The following is a 27,100-nucleotide window of genomic DNA, read 5'->3' as shown; positions in this document are numbered from 1 at the left end:
TGATGAAAAAAAGTAGTATAGCTTAGTCCAAGATGAAGAAAAAAAGAAGAGCTTACCTCAATGTTCTCCTCCCCAAATTTCTCTACAGCCTTCTCTTCTGAAAGGCCACAAGCACCATATTCCAAAGGAGTAAATACAGTTGTTGGAACATTTTCATAGTCACACTGTTTCAAAACGAGGGAAGAGAATTATGATAGGCAAATCCTAAAACAGGTATTCTTAAAAATGATTCAAAAGTACACTTCCAAATTCATTCTGTGAGGCCAATAACATCCTGATTCCAAAACCAGACAAAGACACATCAAAGAAAACTTCAGACCAATATCTCTAATGAACATAGATACAAAAAATCCTCAATAAAATTCTGGCAAATCAAACACAAAATCATATCAAAAAGATAGTGCACCATGGTCAAGTGGGGTTCATCCCAGGAATGCTAGGTTGGATCAACATATGGAAATCTATAAATGTAAATTCATCACATCAACAGACTTAAAAATAAGAATCATATGATCATCTCAATAGATGCAGAAAAAGCATTTGACAAATACAGCATCCCTTCATGTTCAAAACACTAGAAAAACTAGGGATAACAGGAACATACCTCAACAATATAAAAGGTATCTATGCTAAGCCCCAGGCCAACATTATTCTAAATGAAGAAAACCTGAAAGCATTCCTTCTAAAAAATGGAATAAGACAGGGATGCCCTCTTTCATCACTCCTATTTAACACAGTTCTTGAAACTCTAGCCAGAGCAATTAGACAAAATAAATTAAAGGGATACAGATAGGAAAAAGAATTCAAATTATCACTATTTGCTGATGATATGATTGTATACCTAGAAGACCCAAAAAATTCCACCAGAAAACAATAGAATAAATGAATTCAGCCAAGTAGCAGGATATAAAATCAACACCCATAAACCAAAAGCATTTCTGTACATCAGTGACAAATCCTCTGAAAGAGAAACTAGGAAAACTACCCATTTTACAATAGTCACAAAAAAAATAAACAAAATACCTGGGAATCAATTTAATGAAAGAGGTGAAAGACCTCTACAATGAAAATTACAAAATGCTAAAGAGGACTCCGGATGTGGCTCAAGTGGTAGCGTGCTTGCCTGGCATGCAAGAGGCACTGGGTTCAATCTTCAGCACCACATAAAGGAAAATAAAGATATTGTGTCACCTAAAAAACTAAAAAATAAATATTTTTTAAAAATGCTAAAGAAAGAAATTAAAGAAGACCTTAGAAGATGGAAAGATCTACCTTGTTCCTGGATAGGCAGAATAAATATTTTCAAAATGACCATACTACCAAAAGCACTATATAGATTTAATGCAATTCCAATCAAAATCCCAATGACATTCCTCATGGAAATAGAAAAAGCAGTCATGAAATTCATCTGGAAAAATAAGAGACCTAGAATAACTAAAGCAATCCTTAGCAGGAAGGGTGAAGTAGGTGGCATCACTATACCAGACCTTAAACGATACTACAGAGCAATAGTAACAAAAACAGCATGATATTGGCACCAAAACAGACTTGTAGACCAATGGTGAAAAATAGAGAACACAGAGACAAACCCAGATAATTACAGTTATTTTATATTAGACAAAGGTGCCAAAAACATATATTAAAGAAAAGATAGCCTCTTCAACAAATGGTGCTAGGAAAACTGGAATTCCTACACACAAAATGAAATTAAACCCCTATCTCTCACCATGGACAAAACTCAACTCATAGTGGATCAAGGACCTAGGAATTAAAGCAGAGACCCTGTGCCTAACAGAAGATAAAGTAGGATAAAATGGATAATGGATAGAATCCATTTTGTCACATTAGGCCTGACTTCCTTAAAAAGACTCCTATAGCATTAAGAAATAAAATCAAGAATCAATAAATGGGATGGATTCAAACTAAAAAGCTTCTTCTCACCAAAAGACAAAGTGAGATAAATAGAGCGAGGTGAATAAAGAGGTGAATAGAGAGCTTACGGTGAGGTGAACAGAGAGCCTACAGGATGGGAGCAAATTTTTACCACATGAACATCAGATAGAGCACTAATCTCTGGGATATATAAAGCACTCAAAATCTTTAACACCCCCCCCAAAAAAAAATCAATAAATGGGCCAAGGAACTGAACAGATATGACAAAATGTTCAACATCACCAGCAATTAGAGAAATGCAAATCAAAACTACTCTAAGATTTCATCTCACTCCAGTCAGAATGGCAGCTATCAAGAATACGAACAACAGTAAGTGTTGGTAGGATGTGGGGGAAAAGGCACACTCATACATTGCTGGTGGGACTGCAAATTGCAGCCAATCTGGAAAGCAGTATAGAGACTCCTTGGAAAACTTGGAATGGAACCACCATTTGACCCAGCTATCCCACTCCTCGGTTTATACCCAAAGGACTTTTAAAAAGCGTATTACAGGGACACAGCCATATCAATGTATAAGAGCAACACAATTCACAATAGCAAAATTGTGAAACCAACCTAGATGCCCTTCAGTAGGTGAATGGATAAAGGAAATGTGGCATATATACACAATGAAATATTTCCCAGCATTAAAAGAGAAGAAAATCATGGCATTTGCAGGTAAATGGATGGAGTTGGAGAATATTATGCTAAGTGAAGTAAGCCAATCCCAAAAAAACAAATGCCAAATGTTTTCTCTAATACGAGGATGCTGATCCATAATGGGGATTGGGGTGTGGAGCATGGGAGGAATGGAGGAACTTTAGATAGGGCAAAGGGGAGACAGGGGAAGGGAGGGGGTCTGGGGGTAAGAAGATGGTGGAATGAGATGAACATCAATACCCTAAGTACATGTATGATGACACAAATAGTGTGACTCTACTTTGTGTACAACCAGAGACAGGAAAAGTCGTGCTCTATATGTGTAATATGAATCGAAGATGCATTCTGCTGTCATATATAACAAATTAGAAAAATTTTTAAAATGGTTCAAAAGTGGGAAAGGAAAGCAGAAATAAATTTCTATCAAAAGCATGTGAAATCCCAATCCCAGACACTAACTACACTGAGAATCACCCTCTCATGTGAAAAGCCTTTGTAGAGGCTTGAAGTCTGGCAAGAATGATTATAAAGAAAAGATCAGCATCCTCATATTGTGGCAGCTACCAACTGATGTTACCTTCAATTACCACTTTCTCTCCTCTAAATAAAGTAGCAAAAAACAATATATAGGAAATTATCAGACCTGATAATCTCAGATTAGAGACGAAAATTAACAGAATTCTTTGAAATCAATTAGGTAATACATATAGGAGTCAAAAGCGTATTTTACACCTTTGGATCAATAATCCTACTTTTAAAAAATTTATAAGATTATGTTATTACAATAACATGCTACTATAATTATAATGGCATGATAATTTCATATATAGAAAAGGCTACATATACTGATTGAGTTTTGCTGCAGTCCTCTTCAACAGTGGCAATATTAAAAGTGGCTTTAAAATAACCCCCAAGAATTAGAATGTAACACATACATACTGTCAGTGTACTATTATGGAGCCACTAAAATGGGAATGAAGACCACCAGAAGACAATAAGCCTAAGCAACATTCTACATTTAAAATGTGAAAAATGCAATTCTCATTCTCTAAAATAGAGTGTAAAATCTTTAAAATATGCCAGAAACAATAAATATAATTCTTATTCTCTAAAAAGACCATAAACATCCTTGGATTTCTCTAATACAAAAGGCAGATATCCACTTCAAGTTATTGGTAGCCATCAGCCAGAGCTACCCTCCTACATTAAATAAGAACAAATCAGACAAAAATGGACACTGGACAAGCAGCAGCACCTGTGGCCCTCAAAGAGAAGGGAAACAGAAGGAGGTGGGCCCTCTGCTGGCTTGGGGTTACTGCCCAGAGGGACTCCTGGACCTCCATGCCATGAAGGGAAACTTGAAGAGCCTGGCAGTCTTTCCCAGTTAGAGACAGTGATGACAGCTCAGGGCAGCCAGGGTGGCTTGCAGCTACAAGGCAGACTACCAAAGAGGAGGGGGTTACACAAAGAGAGTTCTCAGACCTCCAGAGATTCACTTGAGACTACCAACAAGATGTAGAAGGACTATCCACAAGGAAATGAAAATATCCAGATTTTAAGAAATTCTGTGCCACATGATTTCAAATTTAGTGCAATCTTTTTCATGTTCACCCTTTGGTTATTGCTGTTATATAAAAATATTTCTTTTTTACTTCAGGAATCTGCAAGATATAAATTAAAAAAACAAATACATCCCAAGCTATATTTCTGAATGCCCTTTCTTGACTTACCAGATACTCATTAACTCCGATAATGAATATAAGATTTAACTCAAAGAGGTAATCTTGTTATCTTTGTTCCAATAGGAATATGAACCCTATCTAGCCACTCTGACAGAACCCTTCTACCCCTAATCTCATCATTTCAAATTATCAGATTTTATTATGCTACAAATTCAGAATAACTCCAGGCCACAAATAAACTGTACTTAGCATCATTCCATGAGATTTCCATTACTGTAGCCAACCCATGATGATTTATATTCAAGGAAAATGGGTAGTAACTAAATTCTTCACAATTCATTTTCCCAGAATTCCTTTTTAAAAAATAATTAGGGTATATTATTCTTTCTGGCCATCTGGTTCTATACTACAAAAGGAAGCATTCAATTTTCTACTGTGACTTTAAACAAAATCACTCTAAAGCATTAACATTAGCATAAAACATATTTAATATCCTAAGAACAAAAGACATTTTCTTGAAAGGACTGGGGAACAAAGTCTGAACAGTAGTTTAAACAACTCTGCACACTGAAACTTTTGCCTAAAATCCCCAAATCCTTTTATAGCTTAGATAGGTACAAAAAAAAAGACTTAGAAAATTATACTTTCAGTGGTAATAATGAAACTGATGGGAAATGCAACTATTGTAAGTATATGAAACACAACTAGCTCCTCTTTATTCTAAGTGTGATTCCAAATGTGACAATTTTCATAATAAAGTCACAAATGTATAGCAGGCCTAACAATGTATCATTTGGAATATACTTAATAAAGCAGATCTAGAATGTCATTACCAAAGTACTAAATTACTCAAACCTGGTACATTTCCCAACTGCACCACTAAACGGGACAGAGAAGATTATTAAAAAGAGTGTCTCAGTGTATGACAGCACTTGCCTTGACAGTGGAGCCAGCATAAAGCCTCTGGGCCAGCAATCTTCCTGCCTGGATGGCCACTGGGGTAAGTTCCAGCTTTCCCTCCAATATATCACCAATGGCATAGATGTAAGGCACATTGGTCTGTTCTTCATCCGTGACAGGTATTTTGCCAGTTCTGTAAATTCGTTTAGTTAAAAATTACCGTCCATTACCAATATCAACTAAATAGAACTAAATCCCCTTTCTCCCCATGAAGCCCAAAACTGACTCTGAGAACGATGTTCTAGTGTATTATTAAAAAGCTTAGAGGAACCAAAACGATTAGTGACAATCCTGTCCACTATTGTGAAAATCAAAGAAATAAGAAAACTATAGGAAACCTCTGTCCAGGCACACTACATTGTGTACACCTATAGACCCAGCTACTTGGGAGGCTGAGGCACGAGGATCACAAGTTCAATGCCAGCCCAGGCAACTTAGCAAGACCCTTTATCAAAATAAAATTATTATAAGGAGGCTACAGATGTAGCTCAGAGGTAGAGGGCTGGGTTTGAGCCTATTAGTATGGCCAAAAAAAGAAAGAAACCTTACAGAGACAATTCTAAATTAAAATAACCAACAAAACAAAATAAATGCAGGAAACACTAATATGAGTGGCACTGAAGAGTGTTCTATTTTCTAAGCCAAAAAAGGGAACTCTCCAACTACGTTAAAAATAACTTTAAAATACTCTAGAATTGATCAATGTTATGAATAAGTGAAATAGCATTGAATGACAGTGTTTTTTCTTACTTTTCATTTATCTTCACCCCCACAGTTTCTAAGCCAATATTTCTTGTACAAGAATCTCTTCCTATTGCCAGCAGTACCTGAAAAATTAATATATTTTTTTAAAAACCTTTGCATGAATTAAATATTTTTCAGATTATTAAGCTAATATAGTTTCATTTCCCACTTAGTAATAAATACTTAATAATACAAATTAAAACCCTTAATTTAAAAAAACCTCTCCAACATGATATAGCAGAAATAGCTCTTTGTTTCTTATTAATAATAAGAATTAATGCCTTAATAAACTCAGCCAAGTTTACAGACAAACACAACACACTCTATGACTGATTAAGTTATTTTCCAAGTGGCAGGCTGGGAGGTAAAAGGGACAGAGAAATTCTAACTCATTCAAAAACATCTGATACCTTTTTTAGCCGTTTGATAAAAAAATATTTTAAGTTACAGTAGAGAAAATATGAAGCCACCCTTTGTCAAAACAAATTATAATATCAGAAGTACTGAAGATATCTTAGAAGGGGCTCAGAATAAGTGATTTTAGAAGGAGTCACTGTAAGTACACAACAGAGAACCAAGAAGCATGTTACTTGCTTTCTGTTGGAATAGTGCCCTGGGCATCTCCTTACCGTATTATACTCTCCTTCAATGATTTCCTCACTATTGGTGGACTGAGCTGTCACCCTGAGTCGGCCTGGTGTCCCTGCTTCAATTTGTTCAATCTGCAAAAGTGATAAAGTTTTGATAGATGTTTATTAAGGAAAATAATTGTCTTCCCTGTCAATCTGGCTAACCCAAAGTTGAAATAAAATAAAAAAAATAAAATCTGGCTTGAAATATAAAATCTAGCTTAAAAAGCATTTTATATCCCAATTACCTCACCTTCACATCATTAGGATGATATGAGATTCTTTTATTTAGCCCCTTCTTTGTCACAGCTTAATACTGCTTCTTAGAGAGGCTGTATTCAAATAGTAAAGTTCAGAGGGAAAAACAGGTTTAAAAAAAAAAAAAAAGCCAGAGAATGTACATGCCAGTTCCTAAAAATCAGACTAATATCTCAACTGCTTTTCCCATTTCCTATCTCATAATTCACCCAGAAGCTTTCACCATGGGAAAGTCACTACTGCTCAAATTTAGAAATTCCCTTCTGACTTCAGATAGTCACATCACTGACAACAAAGAACAGGTATTGAAGTAGATTATTAATAATTTTAATGAGAGCTAGCAAGCTGTAAAAACCATAGTGGCAAAGAGATGTATGTGTTTCAATGGCTGTTAAGGAGGCAGAAAGGAATACATCTGTGCTACAGCAAGAGAATGAACATACCAACTTATTACAGGAAGGTGTCAAGGCTAATCCATTCTGGGTAACAATGACATAGAGGCACTGCCACCTGGAAACTTCCTCAAGTCTGTAGTTAACCTACTGTCTCTGAGTAACAGCCAATCATGGGCTTTTATAAAATATTTCCTGGAAGAAAACAATAAAGCCACCTGCAATTTCTGCCCTACCTTTAAAATAGAATCACTCTGTTTGGGAACATTCTTCAGGGTCATTTTACTTTTGACGTCAATAACAGTAAAGATTCTCTTCTTGAATTCTCTTCCTTTCTTATATAGTTAAATCTCTTATGAGTGCACTGGAAGTCTCTCCTGTTTAAATTAAAATGTTCTCATCTTTGGAGAGGAATTCAATTGGTTCATAGCTTATATTTGTTTCAAAATGGTAAGTAAAGAGCCTCATCCTACCGTTGCCCTTATTCACTTTGTACTCTAGCCAGGCTTTCTCTGTATCTAGACCAATTTTCCTCCCCAGAGCCTTTTGTATACACTATAACCTCTGACCAAAATGTCCTGTTCTCCTACCTCTTCACAAAAGGCTCCTTCCACTCAGCACTTTACAGTACAGCAATAATTCACTACCCAGGCACTTTGATAATACTATTTAAGGAGGCACAGTCCACCAGGTTTTCAAAAGGATCCACAAACTCTCCAAATATTAAGAGATTACACAAGAAGATTAACTTTTCTACCAGCAAAACCCACACATTCAGTTGTTTCTTACTCACAGCCTTAATGCAAATGTAGCCATCTACTTCCTAGAAACAGGAGACTTTCGATCCCCACAACAGTACTATGAAATGGATTCCCTTAGACTTCTTTTATGCCAGGTACTGTTCCAATGGCTTAAAAGTTAGCTAATGTAATCCTCACCCAGAACTCGGAGATAATCATTATCTTTCTCACTTTACAAAAGAAACCGAGGCTCACAGACATTAAATGAATGAGTCATGTGGAAACTGACAAGATTTGAATATGGATCATTCTTATCCCAAAGCTCATACTTTTACCCATCAGCAAAGAGACCCATGGCCATACAAAGAAAGAACTCAAGTCAAGTCACTGAAAGAGGAAACAAATAGCTAAAATTTCTAATCTTGACCACGATAGTCTATCCTGCACTAAAGGAAAGTATCACTTCTTATCAATTTTGTCACTCTCATATATCAAAACATTGTGGTAATGTTAACAAGGTCTCAGGTATAATTTGGCATATTTTAGGCCTTTGGAAATAAAGATCAAATGACCAAAAAAGAGCCCATAAAATGAAATGAAGTTAACTGTTTCCTGGGAAGCCAGAGTGACATAGTACATAATTTAATATATCACATACCCAGGGAAAATGTCTCACAAAGAAAAACAAAAGTCAGCCTACCCTTGAACCCTTATTTTTAAATCTCTAGTACATATGATGAAATAAAATACAGCAGACCAAAGACAACATTATAAAAGAATGCAAAAACGGAAAGTTTTAATCAAGAAAGTACCAAAAAGTAAGTTGACAAAGGAAGGTATTATTAATCCGTAAATAAGAGCAGAGTTATTTAAGCAGTGGGCAGGTACAAGCTTATTTCAATATATAAAAGGTGAGGAATCAGGACTCCCGATGGTTTATAATGCCCAAATGATGTCTCCACTACCCAACCCTAACCCTCTGTTTGCCTTTCATCATGAGTACAAAATCAGTAAACCCATGGTCAACCCCACTTACTTTAATTGGTACAAACTGCTTTATAAACTTGATACCATGTTCTTCCATGTGTTCACCAATTTTATTGGCCATGTCCTGGTCAAATCCTCTCAGGAGAATGGACCGCACCATAACAGTGACATCCAAACCAATACCAGCAAGAAATCCAGCACATTCCAAAGCGACATAGGATGCTCCAACCACCAGGGTCTTACCCGGGCAGTAAGGTAAGGAAAATAGATCATCACTGAAAAAAATTTAAAGGGATAGGGAAAGAAGAAAGAAAATATAGAAAAAGGTTCATATATGAATAGTGACTAAACCAAATAAGAACAAGAAATTTTTAATATTATAAACATTCAATTAGCTACACATGAGAAGTTTTTATAAAATCTTAAGATATTCTCCCTTTCTTGCTAGTTTCTTTCAGAGTAGCTCAAGCCCAGTTGCTAAACAGAGCAAACCATTTACTTCCTGACAACATTCCAACCTACAGCCACATGATTTAACTGCGTGAAACACATAATACAGTTGCAAACCCATACCCCACCTTCAGCTTCTGTCAAAGGTAAAAAGCCTATGTTATTTCTCACTTGGAATATCGATTATTAAGAGCAGAGAAAACAGGGTGTGGTGGCACAAGCCTGTAATCCCAGCTGCTAAGGATGCTGAAGCAAGAGGATTGTGAGTTCAAAGCCAGCCGCGGCAAAAGCGAGGCCCTAAGCAATTCAGTGAGACCCAATCTCTAAATAAAATATAAAATAGGGCTGGGGATGTGGCTCAGTGGCTGAGTGCCCCTGAGTTCAATCCCTGGTACAAAAAAAAAAAAAAAAGTGAAGAGAAAGGTGAGAAAATTTTTCAAAATCTTGTTTTTATAATATTAAAATAAGTATAAAGAGTAAAACATGATGAAAATCTTATAGTTAAGAGAATACATAAGTCATATAAGATATCATTAAAGCATTGTTAAAAATGAGTTTTTAACCAGGCGCATTAGTGCACACCTGTAATCCCAGCAGCTCGGGAAACAGAGGCAGGAGACAGAAAGTTCAAAGCCAGCCTCATCAACTTAGCAAGGCCCCAAGCAACTCAGTGAGAATAAGAAAAAGGGCTGGGCATGTGGCTCAGTGGCTAAGGCCCCTGGGTTCAATTCCTGGTACCAAATGAAAAAAAAAGAAAAAAGTTTTTAAAATATGAAAATCAGCAGTAGAATGACAGACTTCATTACCCTATATACCTGTGTGATTGTGTTACTGGTGTGACTCAGCACCATGTACAGCCACAGGAATGAGAAGGTGTGCTCCGTTTGTGTACAATGTGTCAAAATGCATTCTACTGTCATGTAAAACTAATTAGAACAAATTAAAAATATATATAAAAAGCAAGTTGGGCAAGTAGCATGGGCCTATAATCCAGGTACTCAGGAGCCTGAGGGAAGAGGATCACATGAACCCCAGGAGTTTGAGACCAGCCTGGGCAACATAGTGAGACCATGTTAAGAAAGACAGGAAGGGAGGGAGGAAAGAAGAAGGAAGAGGAATGCGGAAGGGAGTGGAGGGAAATGGAGGGAAGAGTAGGGTAGGGTATCTGTTGAGACTAACGTTTGTGCCCATTCCCCCCACCAAAATTCACATGTTGAAGTCCTAGCCCCCAAGAGAAGATGGTGTTAAGAGGCGGTGTCCTTCATAGGTGATCAGGTCATGAAGGCGGAGCTCTAGTGTCTTGATGAAAGACAGAGAGCTGCCTGTGCAGCTTCTACCAGGTAAGAACACAGAAAGAAGATGCCATCTACAAACAAAGCAACAGACCCTCAGCAGACACGGAATCTGCCCACACCTTGATCACCTGACCTTGGTCTTCCCAACCTCCAGAACTATGAGAAATGAATTTCTGGTATTTCAGCTACCCAGGTTAAGTTAGTTGTAACAGCAGCCCAAACAGATTATGGCAGCACTTCCAAGAGAGCCATGACAACACGTGCCACCTGGGCTGCTCTGGATGAGGCAGAGATAATTTCAAACACAAACAAGTGTGTATCTATATACAAATATGTTAGCAGTGATGTTAATATTGACTTTAAGTGGCAGAATGACCAATGCTTGTAGTTTTCAATTTTAAAAACATTTGTATTTAACCTTACCTGCTGATGCAGTACTCCTTGTCCCCGGGGATGCCCAAGTAACGTGGCCTTTCACCAGTGGCAATGAGAAATCGCTCTGCTGAATAAAATTTTTCTTTGCCTTTGTTATTTGTTGCCTACAAAATAACCCAATACATCAACTCTAATAAGTAATTAGTTCTTAAAATTAACTTAAAAGTTCACAAAGACTTATTCTTCAGTGTTTCATTTGAGCCACATAAAAATTTGATGATTCATTAAGAAAGAGATATTAAGGTCACAATGCTAGCAAATGACAGAGCCAAGACTGAAATCCAGGTAATCTGGCCCGGTATGCTGACACTCCACCACACCCCCACAGACATCAAAATCACCAAACTGGCAGTCTGGGTCACAGTGACTTGCACTTTTAATGTTTTTAATAATACTTTTAATGTTATAACTTTTTTTCTCCCCAGCACCAACCAAAGCTTAAAAAAAGAAAGTTACAGAGGATGCTGCTTTTACAATTACCTTAATCCTATGAGGTCCGATAAATTGCCCAAAAGCGTTCTCATAGACCACCTTTTTCTCCCGTAGAGCTACACGGTAGCCCCAGTTCAGAGAGCCAATGTGATTCTGTACAGCTTCTGTCATTTTTTCCCAGTCATGTTTAACTGTGTAAGAAAGTAACACATTTAGCTTTTCAACTGCCCAAAAAACATGAGTTTCTCAGTAACAACAAACATGGAATAAAGAGAGTAGAGCTTGTAGTCTACAAGAAGAGGTTCTTCATTTTGAGCACATGAGCTACCTTTTCATTTTCAATATTCTTTCCCTTTTAGAAGACCACCATACATATAATATAATTAATGCAAGACTTCCTGCCAAGAGGACTATGTGCTTGGGGTGGAGGACGCTGCAGGGAACCTGGACCAGCCTGCCTGCCTGCCTGTCCACCAGGAATGGACAATAGCATACCTCTCCCCATCTAACTGCAACAATTACCAAACTCTTTTTATGTTCCTCTTTCTTTCTTCTTCTTTTTTTTTTTTTATATTTAACAGTTGGCATTTTATTTTATTTTTTTTTATTGTTGGTCGTTCAAAACATTACATAGTTCTTAATATATCATATTTCACAGTTTGATTCAAGTGGGTTATGAACTCCCATTTTTACCCCGTATACAGATTGCTGTATCACAGTTACACTTCCATTGATTTACATATTGCCATTCTAGTGACTGATGTATTCTGCTGTCTATCCTATTCTCTACTATCCCCCTTCCCTTCCCCTCCCCTCCCCTCCCCTTTTCTCTCTCTACCCCTTCTACTGTAAATCATTTCTGTATCCAAAGTTAATCCCAGACATATACCATTGGTGGTCACAGTGACCGAGGGATGCCCCTAACATTTAATGCCCAGCCAGCCAGTGATGCTAACTATTCTTCTTCATCTACCACAGAGCTGTCCAGCCCAAAGTGCCAGTAACATCACCACCACAGAGAAACAATAAGCTAGGTCAAAGGGAAAAATCATGTCTGAAATTTTATAAGTATAAAACTACTAAGTGGATTGTACTCTGCTAATCCTATAGGAAATACCATATTCTAAAATAAGACATAGTTAGAATTAGGTAATAGCACCAATAAATTTCATGATTTCAATGACCAAAATTCAAATTCAATGATTAGACTCAACACTTCTGTTAAAGCCTTCCTTTTGTGGCTTAGGCCCAGTGTGATTTCCAAACTCCTCAAATCTCTTTTCCCTACAGAGGTTCCTTCACCTTGTGGCACAGCAGATAGCCACCCTTAGCCTCAGTGTCTAGTATGATTGTACTCAAACAGAAGGAATTTCAAAAAGTTCGGGCTACCAGTTTTGGATTCAGCATCAAAGCACTTGATCTGCTCCTATGGTCTTGGTCTTGTGGTCCCTTCTGAGTGTCTTTTAACATTCAGATTCCCACCTTATATGCTACTAGTGGTAACTGGACTCTGGGACATACATGGAACTCCAGTTCGCTAGGGTGCCCTGCCTTCTGATAATACCCCAAACTCACCACCTATCAGTGTTCCCAAACACTACCAGGATCCTACACACCCACACTCTGTCCACCTACTGGCATAGCCTCAGCATCTCTTCTAGGCCTCCTGATACCATTGGCTGTTCTACTAGCCGAAATGCGTTGCTAAACCTCTAGAATGCAGATTCCAGCAGGCAGGCAGAATGTATTTGCACCTAAGTGTGCCCTTCTGCACACAGCAGTGGAGCTTAGTCAAATCTCCTAGTTTACTCTCTTCCACTACAGAGAGCCAGGCCACACCTTAGGTTGAACTACAGTAACCAGACTAACAGAACTGCGTCATCACTTTTAACATGTCGGGCACATCTTCTCATTTAAGCCTCAAAGCACCCCAGGGAGCAGGAATTACTCCTGTTATATATCCAGGAAAACAACCAGTACCAAGGTCACACACCCATCAGTGGCAGTCACACGCCATGTAAAACACCAGGTATATGATGAGGATATATCCCCAAATTCTGCAAGCCCGACTGTGAACAATGATCTTACTTTCTACATAATGACAATGGGATCCTAAACCTTTTCAAATACTTCAATTTTAAAAGACACATTTCATTTTTGAGCATAAAGTACTCAAATGGATAACCCTAAGCAATATAAAGCCAACCAATCTTCCAGAAAGGACCAATTCATCCAGCTTGAATTACTGAGCTCAAAATGTTTTTTTTAGGATCTATGACTTTCTCTGAGTATCAGTTTGAAACTTTAGGAAAAAGGCAGATCTCAGGTCTGGACCTGCCAGCTGTGGGGTGACTGTCACTCCACTGGTCATTAGATTCAGCTGTTGGCTTGGTTCAGGTCCCTGTCCTCCCTCAGCATGCTGGGTGCTATCTGCAGTGTCAGACACAGTGTTTCTAGAAAACAAAAGAGCTGTTGTTTAATCAAGGACATGAGATTAGATATGTTCCTATTCTAAAAATATAAAATAACACTTCAAAATTCATTTAGTAGGAAGCATCAATCAGTAGCCTCTCTAAAGGTTTTGGTCTCATTTGAAAAATACACCTCGAAGTTTCTTTCTAGCTCTAAGACCTAGTGAAATAAAGTAATGTTTATCTGCATCTACTTTATTCCTCGCCACAATTATTTTACCACCTAAAGGAGGGAGGGTAAGCACCGTTTCCTCAGTGGTAGATCCTGACAGGCACAGTATGCCATTTTATTTCAGAACGAAGGTTTGATGAGAAGGGCTGAAGCAGCAAGCATTCTCTACTGAAAAGTGCAAGAATTGAGTGCAGTTCTTCAGCTGTTCTCAAATACTCTGGAGTTGCTACTGCTGACAAGCACAGGAATCGTGAGGTTAAAACAGAAAATCACGTATTTCTATCTTAAAAAGACCTTAAGTAGGAAGAAACACAAAGGAGGTAAGATAGTTAAATCAGTTGGATAAATAATGTATATAAGGATAGACAAATTTGATTTGATTCAAGTTTTCAAACCCCAGGAAATTCAGGGAGTCTGAACTATGCTAGTATTGGCTCCTTATTATCTTATTTGTTGTATGTTTATTCGTTTTTGATTCTATAACTAGAAACAAATAAAAAATATGCATGGCTATTTCATATTGTTGTTACATTACAGCCACGGAAACATTCTTTTGCTGTAAAGATCTGTCAATCTGCTAAGTTATACATCATTCTCTACCTGATTGCTTAATTTATTACAATTATTTTTAGTTGGTCCCACTAATAGAATCCACATTCAGCAGTGGCCTATTCTTTTCTTTTTTTTTTTTTTTAATTATTTTTTTTTCTTTTTTCTTTTTTTTTTTTTTATTGGTTGTTCACAACATTACAAAGCTCTTGACATATCATATTTCATACATTAGATTGAAGTGGGTTATGAACCCCCCAATTTTACCCCAAATGCAGATTGCAGAATCACATCGGTTACACATCCACAATTTTACATAATGCCCTATTAGTAATTGTTGTATTCTGCTACCTTTCCTATCCCCTACTATCCCCCCTCCCCTCCCCTCCCATCTTCTCTCTCTACCCCATCTACTGTAATTCATTTCTCTCCTTGTTTATTTTCCCATTCCCCTCACAACCTCTTATATGTAATTTTGTATAGCAATGAGGGTCTCCCTTCATTTCCATGCAATTTCCCTTTTCTCTCCCTTTCCCTCCCATCTCATGTCTCTGTTTCATGTTAATCTTTTCTTCTTGCTCTTCCTCCCTGCTCTGTTCATAGTTGCTCTCATTATATCAAAGAAGACATTTGGTATTTGTTTTTTAGGGATTGACTAGCTTCACTAAGCATAATCTGCTCTAGTGCCATCCATTTCCCTGCAAATTCTATGATTTTGTCATTTCTTATTGCTGCATAGTACTCCATTGTGTATAGATGCCACATTTTTTTTTATCCATTCATCTATTGAAGGGCATCTGGGTTGGTGCCACAGTCTAGCTATTGTGAATTGTGCTGCTATGAACATCGATGTGGCAGTATCCCTGTAGCATGCTCTTTTAAGGTCTTCAGGGAATAGTCCGAGAAGGGCAATAGCAGGGTCAAATGGTGGTTCCATTCCCAGCTTTCCCAGGAATCTCCAAACTGCTTTCCAAATTGGCCGCACCAATTTGCAGTCCCACCAGCAATGTACAAGTGTACCCTTTTCTCCACATCCTCGCCAGCACTTGTTGTTTGACTTCATAGTGGCTGCCAATCTTACTGGAGTGAGATGGTATCTTAGGGTGGTTTTGATTTGCATTTCTCTGACTGCTAGAGATGGTGAGCATTTTTTCATGTACTTGTTGATTGATTGTATATCCTCCTCTGAGAAGTGTCTGTTCAGGTCCTTGGCCCATTTGATGATTGGGTTGTTTGTTTTCTTATTGTCTAATTTTTTAAGTTCTTTGTATACTCTGGATATTAGGGCTCTATCTGAAGTGTGAGGAGTAAAAATTTGTTCCCAGGATGTAGGCTCCCTATTTACCTCTCTTATTGTTTCTCTTGCTGAGAAAAAACTTTTCAGTTTAAGAAAGTCCCATTTGTTGATTCTTGTTATTAACTCTTGTGCTATGGGTGTCCTATTAAGGAATTTGGAGCCCGACCCCACAATATGTAGATCGGAGCCAACTTTTTCTTCTATCAGACGCAGAGTCTCTGATTTGATATCAAGCTCCTTGATCCATTTTGAGTTAACTTTTGTGCATGGCGAGAGAAAGGGATTCAGTTTCATTTTGTTACATATGGATTTCCAGTTTTCCCAACACCATTTGTTGAAGATGCTATCCTTCCTCCATTGCATGCTTTTAGCCCCTTTATCAAATATAAGATAGTTGTAACTTTGTGGATTAGTCTCTGTGTCCTCTATTCTACTGTGTCCTCCACCCGCCTGTTTCGGTACCAGTACCATGCTGTTTTTGTCACTATTGCTCTGTAATATAGTTTGAAATCTGGTATCGCTATACCGCCTGATTCACACTTCCTGCTTAGCATTGCTTTTGCTATTCTGGGTCTTTTATTTTTCCATATGAATTTCATGATTGCTTTATCTATTTCTACAAGAAATGCCGTTGGGATTTTGATTGGCATTGCATTAAACCTATAGAGAACTTTTGGTAATATCGCCATTTTGATGATGTTAGTTCTGCCTATCCATGAACAGGGTATATTTTTCCATCTTCATTGTATAAATCTTTCACCTCTTTTGTTAGGTTGATTCCCAAGTATTTTATTTTTTTTGAGGATATTGTGAATGGAGTGTTTTTCCTCATTTCCGTTTCAGAAGTTTTGTCGCTGATATACAGAAATGCCTTTGATTTATGCGTGTTGATTTTATATCCTGCCACTTTGCTAAATTCATTTATTAGTTCTAGTAGTTTCTTTGTAGACCCTTTTGGGTCTTCTAGGTATAGAATCATGTCATCTGCAAATAGTGATAATTTAAGTTCTTCTTTTCCAATTTTTATGCCTTTAATTTCTTTCGTCTGTCTAATTGCTCTGGCCAGTGTTTTGAGAACTATATTGAATAGAAGTGATGATAGAGGGCATCCCTGTCTTGTTCTGGATTTTAGAGGGAATGCCTTCAACTTTTGTCCATTCAGAATGATGCTAGCCTGAGGCTTAGCATAGATAGCTTTTACAATGTCAAGGTAAGTTCCTGTTATCCCTAGTTTTTCTAATGTTTTGAACATAAAGGGATGCTGTACTTTGTCAAATGCTTTCTCTGCATCTATCGAGATGATCATATGGTTCTTATCTTTAAGTCTATTGATGTGGTGAATAACATTTATTGATTTCCGTATATTGAACCATCCTTGCATCCCAGGGATGAATCCTACTTGATCATGGTGCACAATTTTTTTGATGTGTTTTTGTATTCGATTTACCAGAATTTTATTGAGGATTTTTGCATCTAGGTTCATTAGAGATATTGGTCTGTAGTTTTCTTTCTTTGAGGTGTCTTTGTCTGGTTTCAGAATCAGGGTGATGTTGGCCTCATAGAATGAATTTGGAAGAGCTCCCTCTTTTTCTATTTCCTGAAATAACTTGAAAAGTATTGGTATTAATTCTTCTTTAAAGGTTTGTAAAACTCCGCTGTATACCCATCCGGTCCTGGGCTTTTCTTGGTTGGTAGTCTTTTGATGGCTTCTTCAATTTCATCCATTGATATTGGTCTGTTCAAATTGTGTGTATCCTCCTGACTCAGTCTGGGCAAATCATATGACTTAAGAAATTTATCGATGTCTTCACTATCTTCTATTTTATTGGAATATAGGTTTTCAAAATAATTTCTAATTGTCTTCTGTATTTCTGTAGCATCTGTTGTGATATTGCCTTTTTCATCCCGTATGTTAGTAATTTGAGTTCTCTCTCTTCTTCTCTTCGTTAGCATGGCTAAAGGTCTGTCGATCTTATTTATTTTTTCGAAGAACCAACTTTTAGTTTTGTTAATTTTTTCAATAGTTTCTTTTGTTTCAATTTCATTGATTTCCGCTCTGATTTTAATTATTCTTGCCTTCTGCTACATTTGCTGTTGTTTTGCTCTTCCTTTTCTAGGGCTTTGAGATGAAGTGTGAGCTCATTTATTTGTTGGTTTTTTCTTTTTTTTGAGGAATGACCACCAGGCGATGAATTTTCCTCTTAAAACTGCTTTCATTGTGTCCCATAGATTCCGATATCTATTCTTTTCTTTTTCAAACGAGTAACCAGTATCCTTTAAAGATTCTAAAGTCACAGTACATAAATTTTCCTACATTCTTAACTACATTAAGCAATCCTGTTCCACTGACTACATTTTTTTTTCTTAAGAGTTGATAGCTATATAAGACAGAAGTCAGCTTTCTTAGAAAATATCAAATTCAGTAAAAAATAAAAGCAATACTAATGATTTCTGTGTTATATAAAATATATTAACATAAATTTTTACTTATGTTTTATATAAAATGAAAATATGTAAAACCATAAGTACATATTCCAATGAGATAAGTGTAGAACCATCAATGGAAAATGCTTCAAACTTATTATTATTATAATTATTTTAAATCTATTTTTAGTTGTAGATGGATACCATGCCCCTATTTATCCATTTCCATATGGTGCTGAGGATCAGACCCAATGCCTCACATGTGCTAGGTAAGCACTTCACCACTGAGCCACAATTTCAGCCCCCAAACTGATTATTTTTGATATATACTGGGAGGGAGGGAAAGGGAGGGAGCAAGGATGATGGAATGTGATGGATATCATTATCCAAAGTACATGTATGAAGACATGAATTGGTGTCAACATACTTTGTATATAACCAGAGATATAAAAAAATGTGCTGTATATGTGTAATAAGAATGGTAATGCATTCTGCTGTCACTTATGTTTTAAAAAATCAATAAAAAAAAGAAATTATTTTCTCAAGTCAAAAAAAAAAAAAAAAAAAAGAGTTGATAGCTAAAGACTAACATCAACAAGTACTACACACAAACCTGAGTGTTGGACACTATATAGATGATTAATACTCCTGTTATATAACTTTCATCAGAAGAACTTCTGGAATTAAAAAAAAAAGAAAAGACAGAAAGAAATCCAGTCAAGAAAAGGAAGAAAAACCATGTTGCTAACTGGATGTGTTCACAGCAGTGTCCAGGAGGGGAAGGGCGCTACCTGCCAGGCAGGAATGACCGCCTTCAGACAGGAGAGTGAGCAACTTAGAGAGGAGAGGGAGAGGGCAGAGTATGGCAATTAGGTATCAAACTCATGCTTCCTAGGTCAGCTGAGTTTACTCAATTCTCTTTTCTTTAGGCAAAAAAAAAAAAAAATGGGGTTCAGAACAAAAAAAATCAAAAACTCTCAAGTACAGCCTCAGGTCTCCAAAAGCTGTGGACAGAAAGCAGACTTGAAAGGGTCCCAGGAAACAGGTGATACTGATCTAAGAAAACCTGAATAATTCATATAACTGTACCAGGCCTCACTTTATTCTTCCACCAAAGAATGCAATCTACTTTCTAAAGTCACAGATTCCTTCCTCAATTTGTCTAGGGTTTCTAGAGAATTCTAAGTATTTTTAATGCAACAAAGTCTAAATGTTCCCTCCAAAACAAACAATACCTCTCCTAAGACCTGCTTTGGAGAAAAATTCAATAGCTTCAAAACAAAGCCCATCAGATACGATCTGCACTTCCTTCACATTACAAACACTGTGTGACCTCTTTCACACACTGGGAAATTCATTTGAAAGAATTCTAGGTTTCTAAGTAGAAATGCCATATTAAATATCTGTTCTTACTATACTATGTAGCTATCTGACAAAGGATAATTGCAGTGACTTTGTCAACAAACAAATGTAAACAATAAGAACAACTTCCAGGGTGTTTGCTAGCTTCACATTTCCAGATAGCAGTTCAAACCCCCAAAAGCACAAACAGAAGAGGAGCTTTCTCACTCCCATACCATTGTCCTCGAAGTTCCAGCCATAGTTGCGAGAGTCTTTCAGGGCTTGTCCTAACAAAGCTGCTTGGTGCATTAGTTTTTTAGGTATGCAACCCACATTCACACACGTTCCTCCAAGACCTGCAACAACATTAAAAATTAAAATTTTACTATGTGCACACACACCCCATCCTTACCATCAAACCCATATGCAGAAATGACAAAGAGTGGTTATGCTAAGCATGGCTTAACTGCAGTGGTTCTGAAACTACACACAAAAAATTGTTAACTTATGTGCATTTTATTTTCTTAAGGAGGCTTTCACTGGATTCTCCAAAGGACTCATGTCCCATCTCCCTCACCCCTACCCCTTCAAAATAGCACAATATCTCTAAGCTTAAAAAGCACTGTGATAGCTCGTTTCCCATTAAAATAAGATGCAGGCAGGTGGAGAGGTTGCCAAAATAAAATCAATCAGCATGCGAGACAACATTGGACCTCGCAGCTCAAAGCTATGTCCTCTAAGAACACTACCAAGAGTTCTGTGGAGGTAGGCACTGCAGGGTAGGGGACATACCTAGTACCAAGAACAGTGTCCAGCACAGGATTGACATTTAAGTTTTTGCTAAATGGATAAATGAGAAATTTTGATATTGCCATACCTAGATTTCTGCTTCTTGCCTCCTTCTTATGCAAGCAGCCAAGTAATCTTCATAGAATTTACCTACCACATTGCTCTCCTGCCTTAAACTCCTCAAAGGTTTCCCACTATGCTTGATTAGTTCAAAGTTCTCAACTTGGCCTGCAAAGCCCTCATGCTACCTCCAGCTCCTACCACTCATGCTAGAAGCATGAAGGGCTCTTATGTACCTCAGGGCCTTTGAATGTACCACTATGAAACAAAGAAAAGCGGCCTGGAGGGTATGCCTCAGCTTCTGGTATAGGGAGTTCATTCTTACTTTTTAAGGCTTTGCCTAACTGCCATCTCTTCAGTAGCCTTCCTTGATGATTTTCTCAAAGTCAAAACTCTCCTTTACTCAGTACTTCTCTATCCCATTATAAAAAAAAAAAAAAAAAAAAAAAAATTTCAGGACCACTTATCACAATTTGTGAAGTCCTTGCTTGTTTTTAATCTCCACACCAAAATATAGGTGCCACAGGGGGCAGAAATTTCTTTCATACTGTGACAGTCTAAGCTATATTCCCCAGGACACTGGTTCTTAAATCATCAGAATTTATTTAATCAATGAATAATAAAAATAAAATTCCTCAAGACAGAAGCAGCAAGGCCGCCCATTCTGATTCTAGTTTTTATTTGAATATAGAAAGTGGATTTAAAACAGGAAGTTTTAAAAGGTTTACATTTTTCACTTATTAACCCCCTAAATACATTAAACTGCACAAATGTTTACCATAAAGCACAACTTGTGCAAAAGGTTTCTATCTTGGCTGTGCTAATGAACCTGGATTTTTAGCATTTAACCCAAGTCAACTTTAACTTGGCTCAAATGGAAGAGATATGCTGTTGGTTTTTGTTTGTCTCAGTGGGTTTTAGGAGCTACTTAGATCACTGCTAGGGAAAAACTGACTTCTACAAAACCACTTCTGAACTACTTTGGGAGCTTACCCCATCTAGTTCCAAGAGGGGTTGGAGTGACAAAATCCAAGACCATAACCTTCTTGTCATATTTGGCTGCCTCCTGGAAAACAAAATTACTAAAATGAGTTGAAAGAGTTAATATAATAAATGGGCAATGGGCTGCTAACATCCATCCTGTTTTATTAAGCTATAATGCCTAAGGAATAACCAATTATTTATACAAGGGAATTTCATATACCATGACTTTTCAACTCCAAGATAAAAACTAAGATCCTCAGATAGGCCAGGTGTGGGGCTCATGCCTGTAACTCTAATGGCTCAGGAGACTGAGGCAGGAAGATCTTCCAAGTTCAAAGTCAGCCTCAGCAACAACTTAGCAAGGCCTTAAGCAACTTAGTGAGACCTTGTCTCTAAATAAAATACAAAAAAGGACTGGAGATATGGCTCAGTGGTTAAGTACCCCTGAGTTCAATCCCCAGTACCTTAAAAAAAACCACACACACACAAAACACTCAGTTGTGAGGGCAGCTTTAAAGATTAAGCAGATTCCAGTTATAAAATCATTGGAACTGGATAGAAACCCTAGAATCCTCTTACATAATTCTACTCAAACAATAGTAGATTAAGCAATAATCTGAAAAAAAAAATGTGGCCATTCAAGTGCTACAGAGCTGGTACAGCCAATTTATTGACAGCTACAGCCCTTCAAACAACTTGTAACCTTAAAGGTAGGACATTTGAAAGCATTTGTAAGTTCTACCTAATTCAGTTTATAAGGCAAGATACTGAATAATTTTTTTCCCCTCGAAATTGTCAGATTTCCTACAACTCTCATGTGAGGAATCCACGAAAAAGCTGATGGTATCTATAAAGTCTCCAAATATATTTTGGGGGGAATGAAGACAACAGACAGGTTCATTTGAGTACCTTTTACCTTTCTCGGGGACTAAGCTTTGTATGCTGGCAACTAAACCTCTAATGGTTAAGAGGACAGGGTCCCTGCGCACCACTTCCAGAGTAAATTACATCAGGTACTATTCCTGAATTGCTTTCAGCGAAGTGTCACTTCATGCTAGACACTGTCCTGCTCCTAATTTGGTCAGCTTCATGTGAATCTACCATGACCACAAACTATACCTTAAGGGAGTATAAACCACATCATCTTTAAAAGAACCTGGTAGAAAGGATGACAGGGCTAAGGTCCTCACTTGGGCAGTGGATCTAGGTTCAGGGCCAGGAGCCCCACTCCTAACCTGGACCTATACATCCTCTTCCCAGTCACATCCAGGCCTCGGTGAGAGGTTATTCTCTTGGATCACCCTCATCTACACTGGAGGCAAATACTTAACTTTTAAAAATCTAGCTCTTCCTCATCTTTCTCCTGGGGACACAAGGGATTGAGAACAAGAAAATCATCAAAGTGAAAAAAAAAATCTAATACAAGTATTAATGATAAATATATTTGTTTAATTTCAAACCATTTCCACAAAACACCCTTATTATCTTTGGAAGAAAAAAAAAATCAACCAAACTTAAATGAAAATGTGTTCTAAGCATGGGCCCAGTACTATATCAAGAACACGTATTTCAATTTGGAAAGGCAATTTATAATAATGGTCCCTTAACATGTACCACTCAAAGTTAATGTGAAAAATACAAAAGGGCCTCAAACCAATTCCACAGAGGACGGGAGAACTGTCATAGACAGGAATACTCCAAACATAACCCAGATGATACACAATACAAGGAGCCTTGCCTTGGCAGCAGCCAGCCCTCCTGAGCCACCTCCAATGATGATAAGATCGAAGTCATAAGACTCGGGGAGATCCTCAGAGCCATTCATTTTCAGTTGCTGTTGAAGACTGTCCTCACAAGTCTAAAGAAAAACAATGGAAAACAATAAGCAACAATGTCTAAAAAGTTTGTAAGACATTCTTCCTTTTGGAAAGCAAAAGGAATTTTCAAAGAAAAAAATGTTATTTGACTTCTGTTATAGTTCATGAAGAGAAATATTCCACCTTCCTTCAAGCGGGGGTCAGTGCTTGCTTGCTTTTGGGTTCCGATCCTGGAGGACTGGCTCCTGTCAGCGCCCTCTTGTGCTACACTCTCTTCTTTCAAGTGTTCATGGAATACTTCTACATGGGGAAGTCCTGGCAGCACAACCAAAGCAACTTTGACCTAAACTTAGTTTGAGCATCCTAGAATTTTGAAACTAAATTTTAAATTCGGTTTTTAAAAACGTTTGTACAGTATATTTTTAATGGAGCCATCAATATAGTTTAGTAATCATCTTTACTTTCTAAGTCAAATGTGCAATGAGTGGGTTAAAGTCTCAGACCAAGATAGGGGCCTGGTAAAGTGTGGGTAAAATTATTTCAATGTAGCAATTTTTTTTTTTTTAAAGAGAGAGAGAGAGAGAGAGAGAGAGAGAGAATTTTTAATATTTATTTTTAGTTCTCGGCGGACACAACATCCCTGCTGGTATGTGGTGCTGAGGATCGAACCCGGGCCGCACGCATGCGAGGCGAGCGCGCTACCGCCTGAGCCACATCCCCAGCCCTCAATGTAGCAATTTTAAAGTCAGTCAAATATTTAAGATTTTTCTATAATTTTAGCTGAAGCATTAAAAATCTGGAAATTCAGATTAATCAAGTTATATATACATGCATGAATATGATATAATGAACCCCACTCTAACACAATTATAAAAAACTGTTTAAAAAGTTTAAAAGAAAAAAAACTAAAAATCCAGAAAAATTGATTGACATTGACCTGCATGAAAAATATAAGAAGTCTCTGCTTTTCAAAGTATCTTATGGTTGTTTTTACAGTATTTGGTATAGAAACTAGTGCCTCATGTATGCTAGGCAAGTACTCAACCACTGCCAGGCATTTTAAATAAATATGGCTCTGTCTAGTTCATTCCTTTCATCTGCATATACTTGCAGTCTCCTATATTTATTTATGCTAGAGAAGCGCTCTACCACTGAGCCACAACCCCAGCCCTGAGGTCTCCTATATTGTTTCGTTTTCATATTTTATGCAACAGGCTTTATAAATTTAGGTTTTTGACTCTTGATTCTCAAAAATCCAATCATTTCACTATTATTTCATATTACCTTTTATTAAAATAAAAATCTGTGCTAAGGAGAGGACTGAAAAAGCTGAAGAACACAAACAAAATGTTTTTTTAAACATAAAGTTTTAACCTTAATAGCCAAAAAATTCCCAAACTTACCAGCCCAGACTGCATATTTTTCTCCTGCCTACAATCAGGTGTAGCGGATGAAGGGCAGGACTTGGGGCCAGCAAAACAGGGTGCTTGGGATGTGGAAGGGGGTGCAGTTGAGGAATGTGGAAGAGGAGGCTCAGCCCTGCAGGTGTCCCTAGGCAGCATGCCAGGTGCACATGGTGACTCAGGGGCCAGAGGGACAGTCCAGCAACAGTGGGGACAAGACCATATCACCCTGATAGTCTGCACAAAAGGTCTAATGCCAGAAGCTGGTAGGCACAGCCAGTATTCATCAACTGACATCATGACTGAGGCTGTTCCTTCAATGCAGGGCACTGTGGGGGAAAACAAGTTGGTAATGACAACCATTCAGAGCAAAGGACCAGAATGAGCTTCATGTAACAAGTGCTACTCCCTCAGTCTCACAGAGCAGGAGAATGACTTGCAAATAGACATAGCCGGATGTTCTTGAAAAATAACCTCATTTTATCTGCATAGACTGTTGGAACAATCGCTGTCTAAATGAAACCACCAATTCTGGGAAAGTCCTGCTTCCAACATACCTAGTTCAACAAATGAAAGAAAATGTATCCTTGTGCTGAAAAGCTGAAAGTAGCCCTCACCAACTTAATCATCAGTGCTAGAAAAAATTCTGTTGCTGACCTGGGTTCTTGTATTTCAAGCTCAAAATCAAATTCTATCAACCAGTGCACAGATTTTATAAAGGCGGCACTGAGCAAGTTCAAACATTTTTAGCTCTTGTAGAGTAAAATCAGTAACATAGGCCTTTCGTTGACCCTAGAACCAGACATTATGTTTTTAAATTTTAAACCAATTTAAAATTAAAATTGTTGTCATTCAGTTCAAGATAAATCTCACCTGAAAGATAAATAGGATAGAGGCAGAGGGCAAGTTCTTCCAGGCAGCACAAGAGGAGGGTAAGGAGTGGCACGAATGAGTGCCCCACTCTCCTCCAGCTACAAGTGCTAGAAACAATGGCTGCTGACTGAGGGGGTGCATTCTCAAACCTGTCCGGCTCAGGACCCCTTTACAATCTGAAATTATTTAGGACATCCAAGAATTTTTGTTTATGTGGATTCTATCTATTAACATTTACTACATTAGAGATTAAAACTAAGAAAATTTAAATTTATTAATTAATTTAAAATTAACAGACCCACTGTGTGCTAAAAGGAACATTATTTTTGTTTAAATTAGTGAGTGACATTTTTAAATATCTTTGCAATTCCCTTTAATGTCTGGATTAACAATATTCATTATCTGCTTCCTTCCTCTACTGATTTACTGCAACATCACCTGTCGTGTGGAAAACTCCACAGCACACTTGAGTAAAAAGGCAAATAGCATCCTAGTATTATGAAAACAATTTTGACCTCAAAGTCAAGGGACATGTATGAGCTGTTGTTCAAAGTTCAAAACAACTTAGAACAAAACACTTGAGTACTAACTTCTAACTTGGTTACGTACACCCAAGAGGCTGCCGTTTTCTCACACATAAAATTAAAAACATAGAAAAAATTTTGAAAAATATAAGGAGTCTAGCATAATGGTTTAAGAGATTAGATTTTGTTCAAACCCAAACCTGACTTGCAACTTAAGTATGATCTTATGCTAGATGCTTAAATCCTCCTGCCTTGCTTTTCCTGTTTGCAAAAACAAGGGACTACTTCATTGGGGTTTGGGTGAATCAGACAATCCATGTAAATGCAGTACAGTGCCCAGAACACAGCAAGTCTTTAACATGGTAGCTAAATAGCAAGGGACAGTGGAAGTATTTTGTCGAAGTGGCACAGTTGGGTAAAAGAGTTAAACAATTTAGAACAACATCCCAAATGTTCTAAACTGCTTAAATTTAATGTTTTATACCTCATGTGCAAAATAAGCAGCCTGATTTTTCTTAATGCCATAGATGCTCATGTCTAGTCTATTAAAAACCCAAACAACAAACTCAGCAGTGATTATAGAACCTATACCAGATCCAGCTGCTTATCTTCTTTGAAACCTGAAGGCTGTCAGACTTGTACTGCAGCAGCCACTGGGATGTACCTCAGGCCTTTCTTGCTTTGGATTATGAACTAGGAAAGCAATAAAGGGAAACTGCAAGTTAAATGCTACAGGTTCTCTAAAAAAGACTAGGTCTATGACAGGGCCAAGGCAGCAGATCTGTTTTTCCAAAGCCTTG

General features: G+C 37.5%; 1 protein-coding gene across 5 annotated transcripts in view; it reads right to left on the bottom strand.

Annotated features, from left to right (window-relative positions):
- Positions 1–27,100, bottom strand: part of TXNRD1 (thioredoxin reductase 1) — a 63,716-nt gene that overhangs the window by 20,556 nt on the left and 16,060 nt on the right. For 2 of the 5 annotated variants that reach the window (XM_081310477.1, XM_081310479.1), the window contains exons 2-12: positions 24,904–25,232; positions 23,422–23,541; positions 21,693–21,765; positions 20,087–20,206; positions 11,645–11,787; positions 11,153–11,268; positions 9,034–9,259; positions 6,608–6,700; positions 5,985–6,061; positions 5,211–5,367; positions 57–164 (exon numbers count right to left, since the gene is read on the bottom strand). In XM_081310477.1, the coding sequence (XP_081166603.1) occupies positions 57–164; positions 5,211–5,367; positions 5,985–6,061; positions 6,608–6,700; positions 9,034–9,259; positions 11,153–11,268; positions 11,645–11,787; positions 20,087–20,206; positions 21,693–21,765; positions 23,422–23,541; positions 24,904–25,203 (1,533 nt within the window). In that variant the 5' untranslated portion in view covers positions 25,204–25,232. The remainder of the gene's footprint in view (positions 1–56; positions 165–5,210; positions 5,368–5,984; positions 6,062–6,607; positions 6,701–9,033; positions 9,260–11,152; positions 11,269–11,644; positions 11,788–20,086; positions 20,207–21,692; positions 21,766–23,421; positions 23,542–24,903; positions 25,233–27,100) is intronic. The other 3 variants (XM_081310481.1, XM_081310480.1, XM_081310478.1) reach the window with 2 other exon arrangements.

Source organism: Spermophilus citellus (assembly GCF_964194105.1).
Source record: "Spermophilus citellus genome assembly, chromosome: 10".
Taxonomy (NCBI): domain Eukaryota; kingdom Metazoa; phylum Chordata; class Mammalia; order Rodentia; family Sciuridae; genus Spermophilus; species Spermophilus citellus.
The sequence above is the reverse complement of the archived record's forward strand: the minus strand, read 5'-3'. Positions and strand labels throughout refer to the sequence as shown.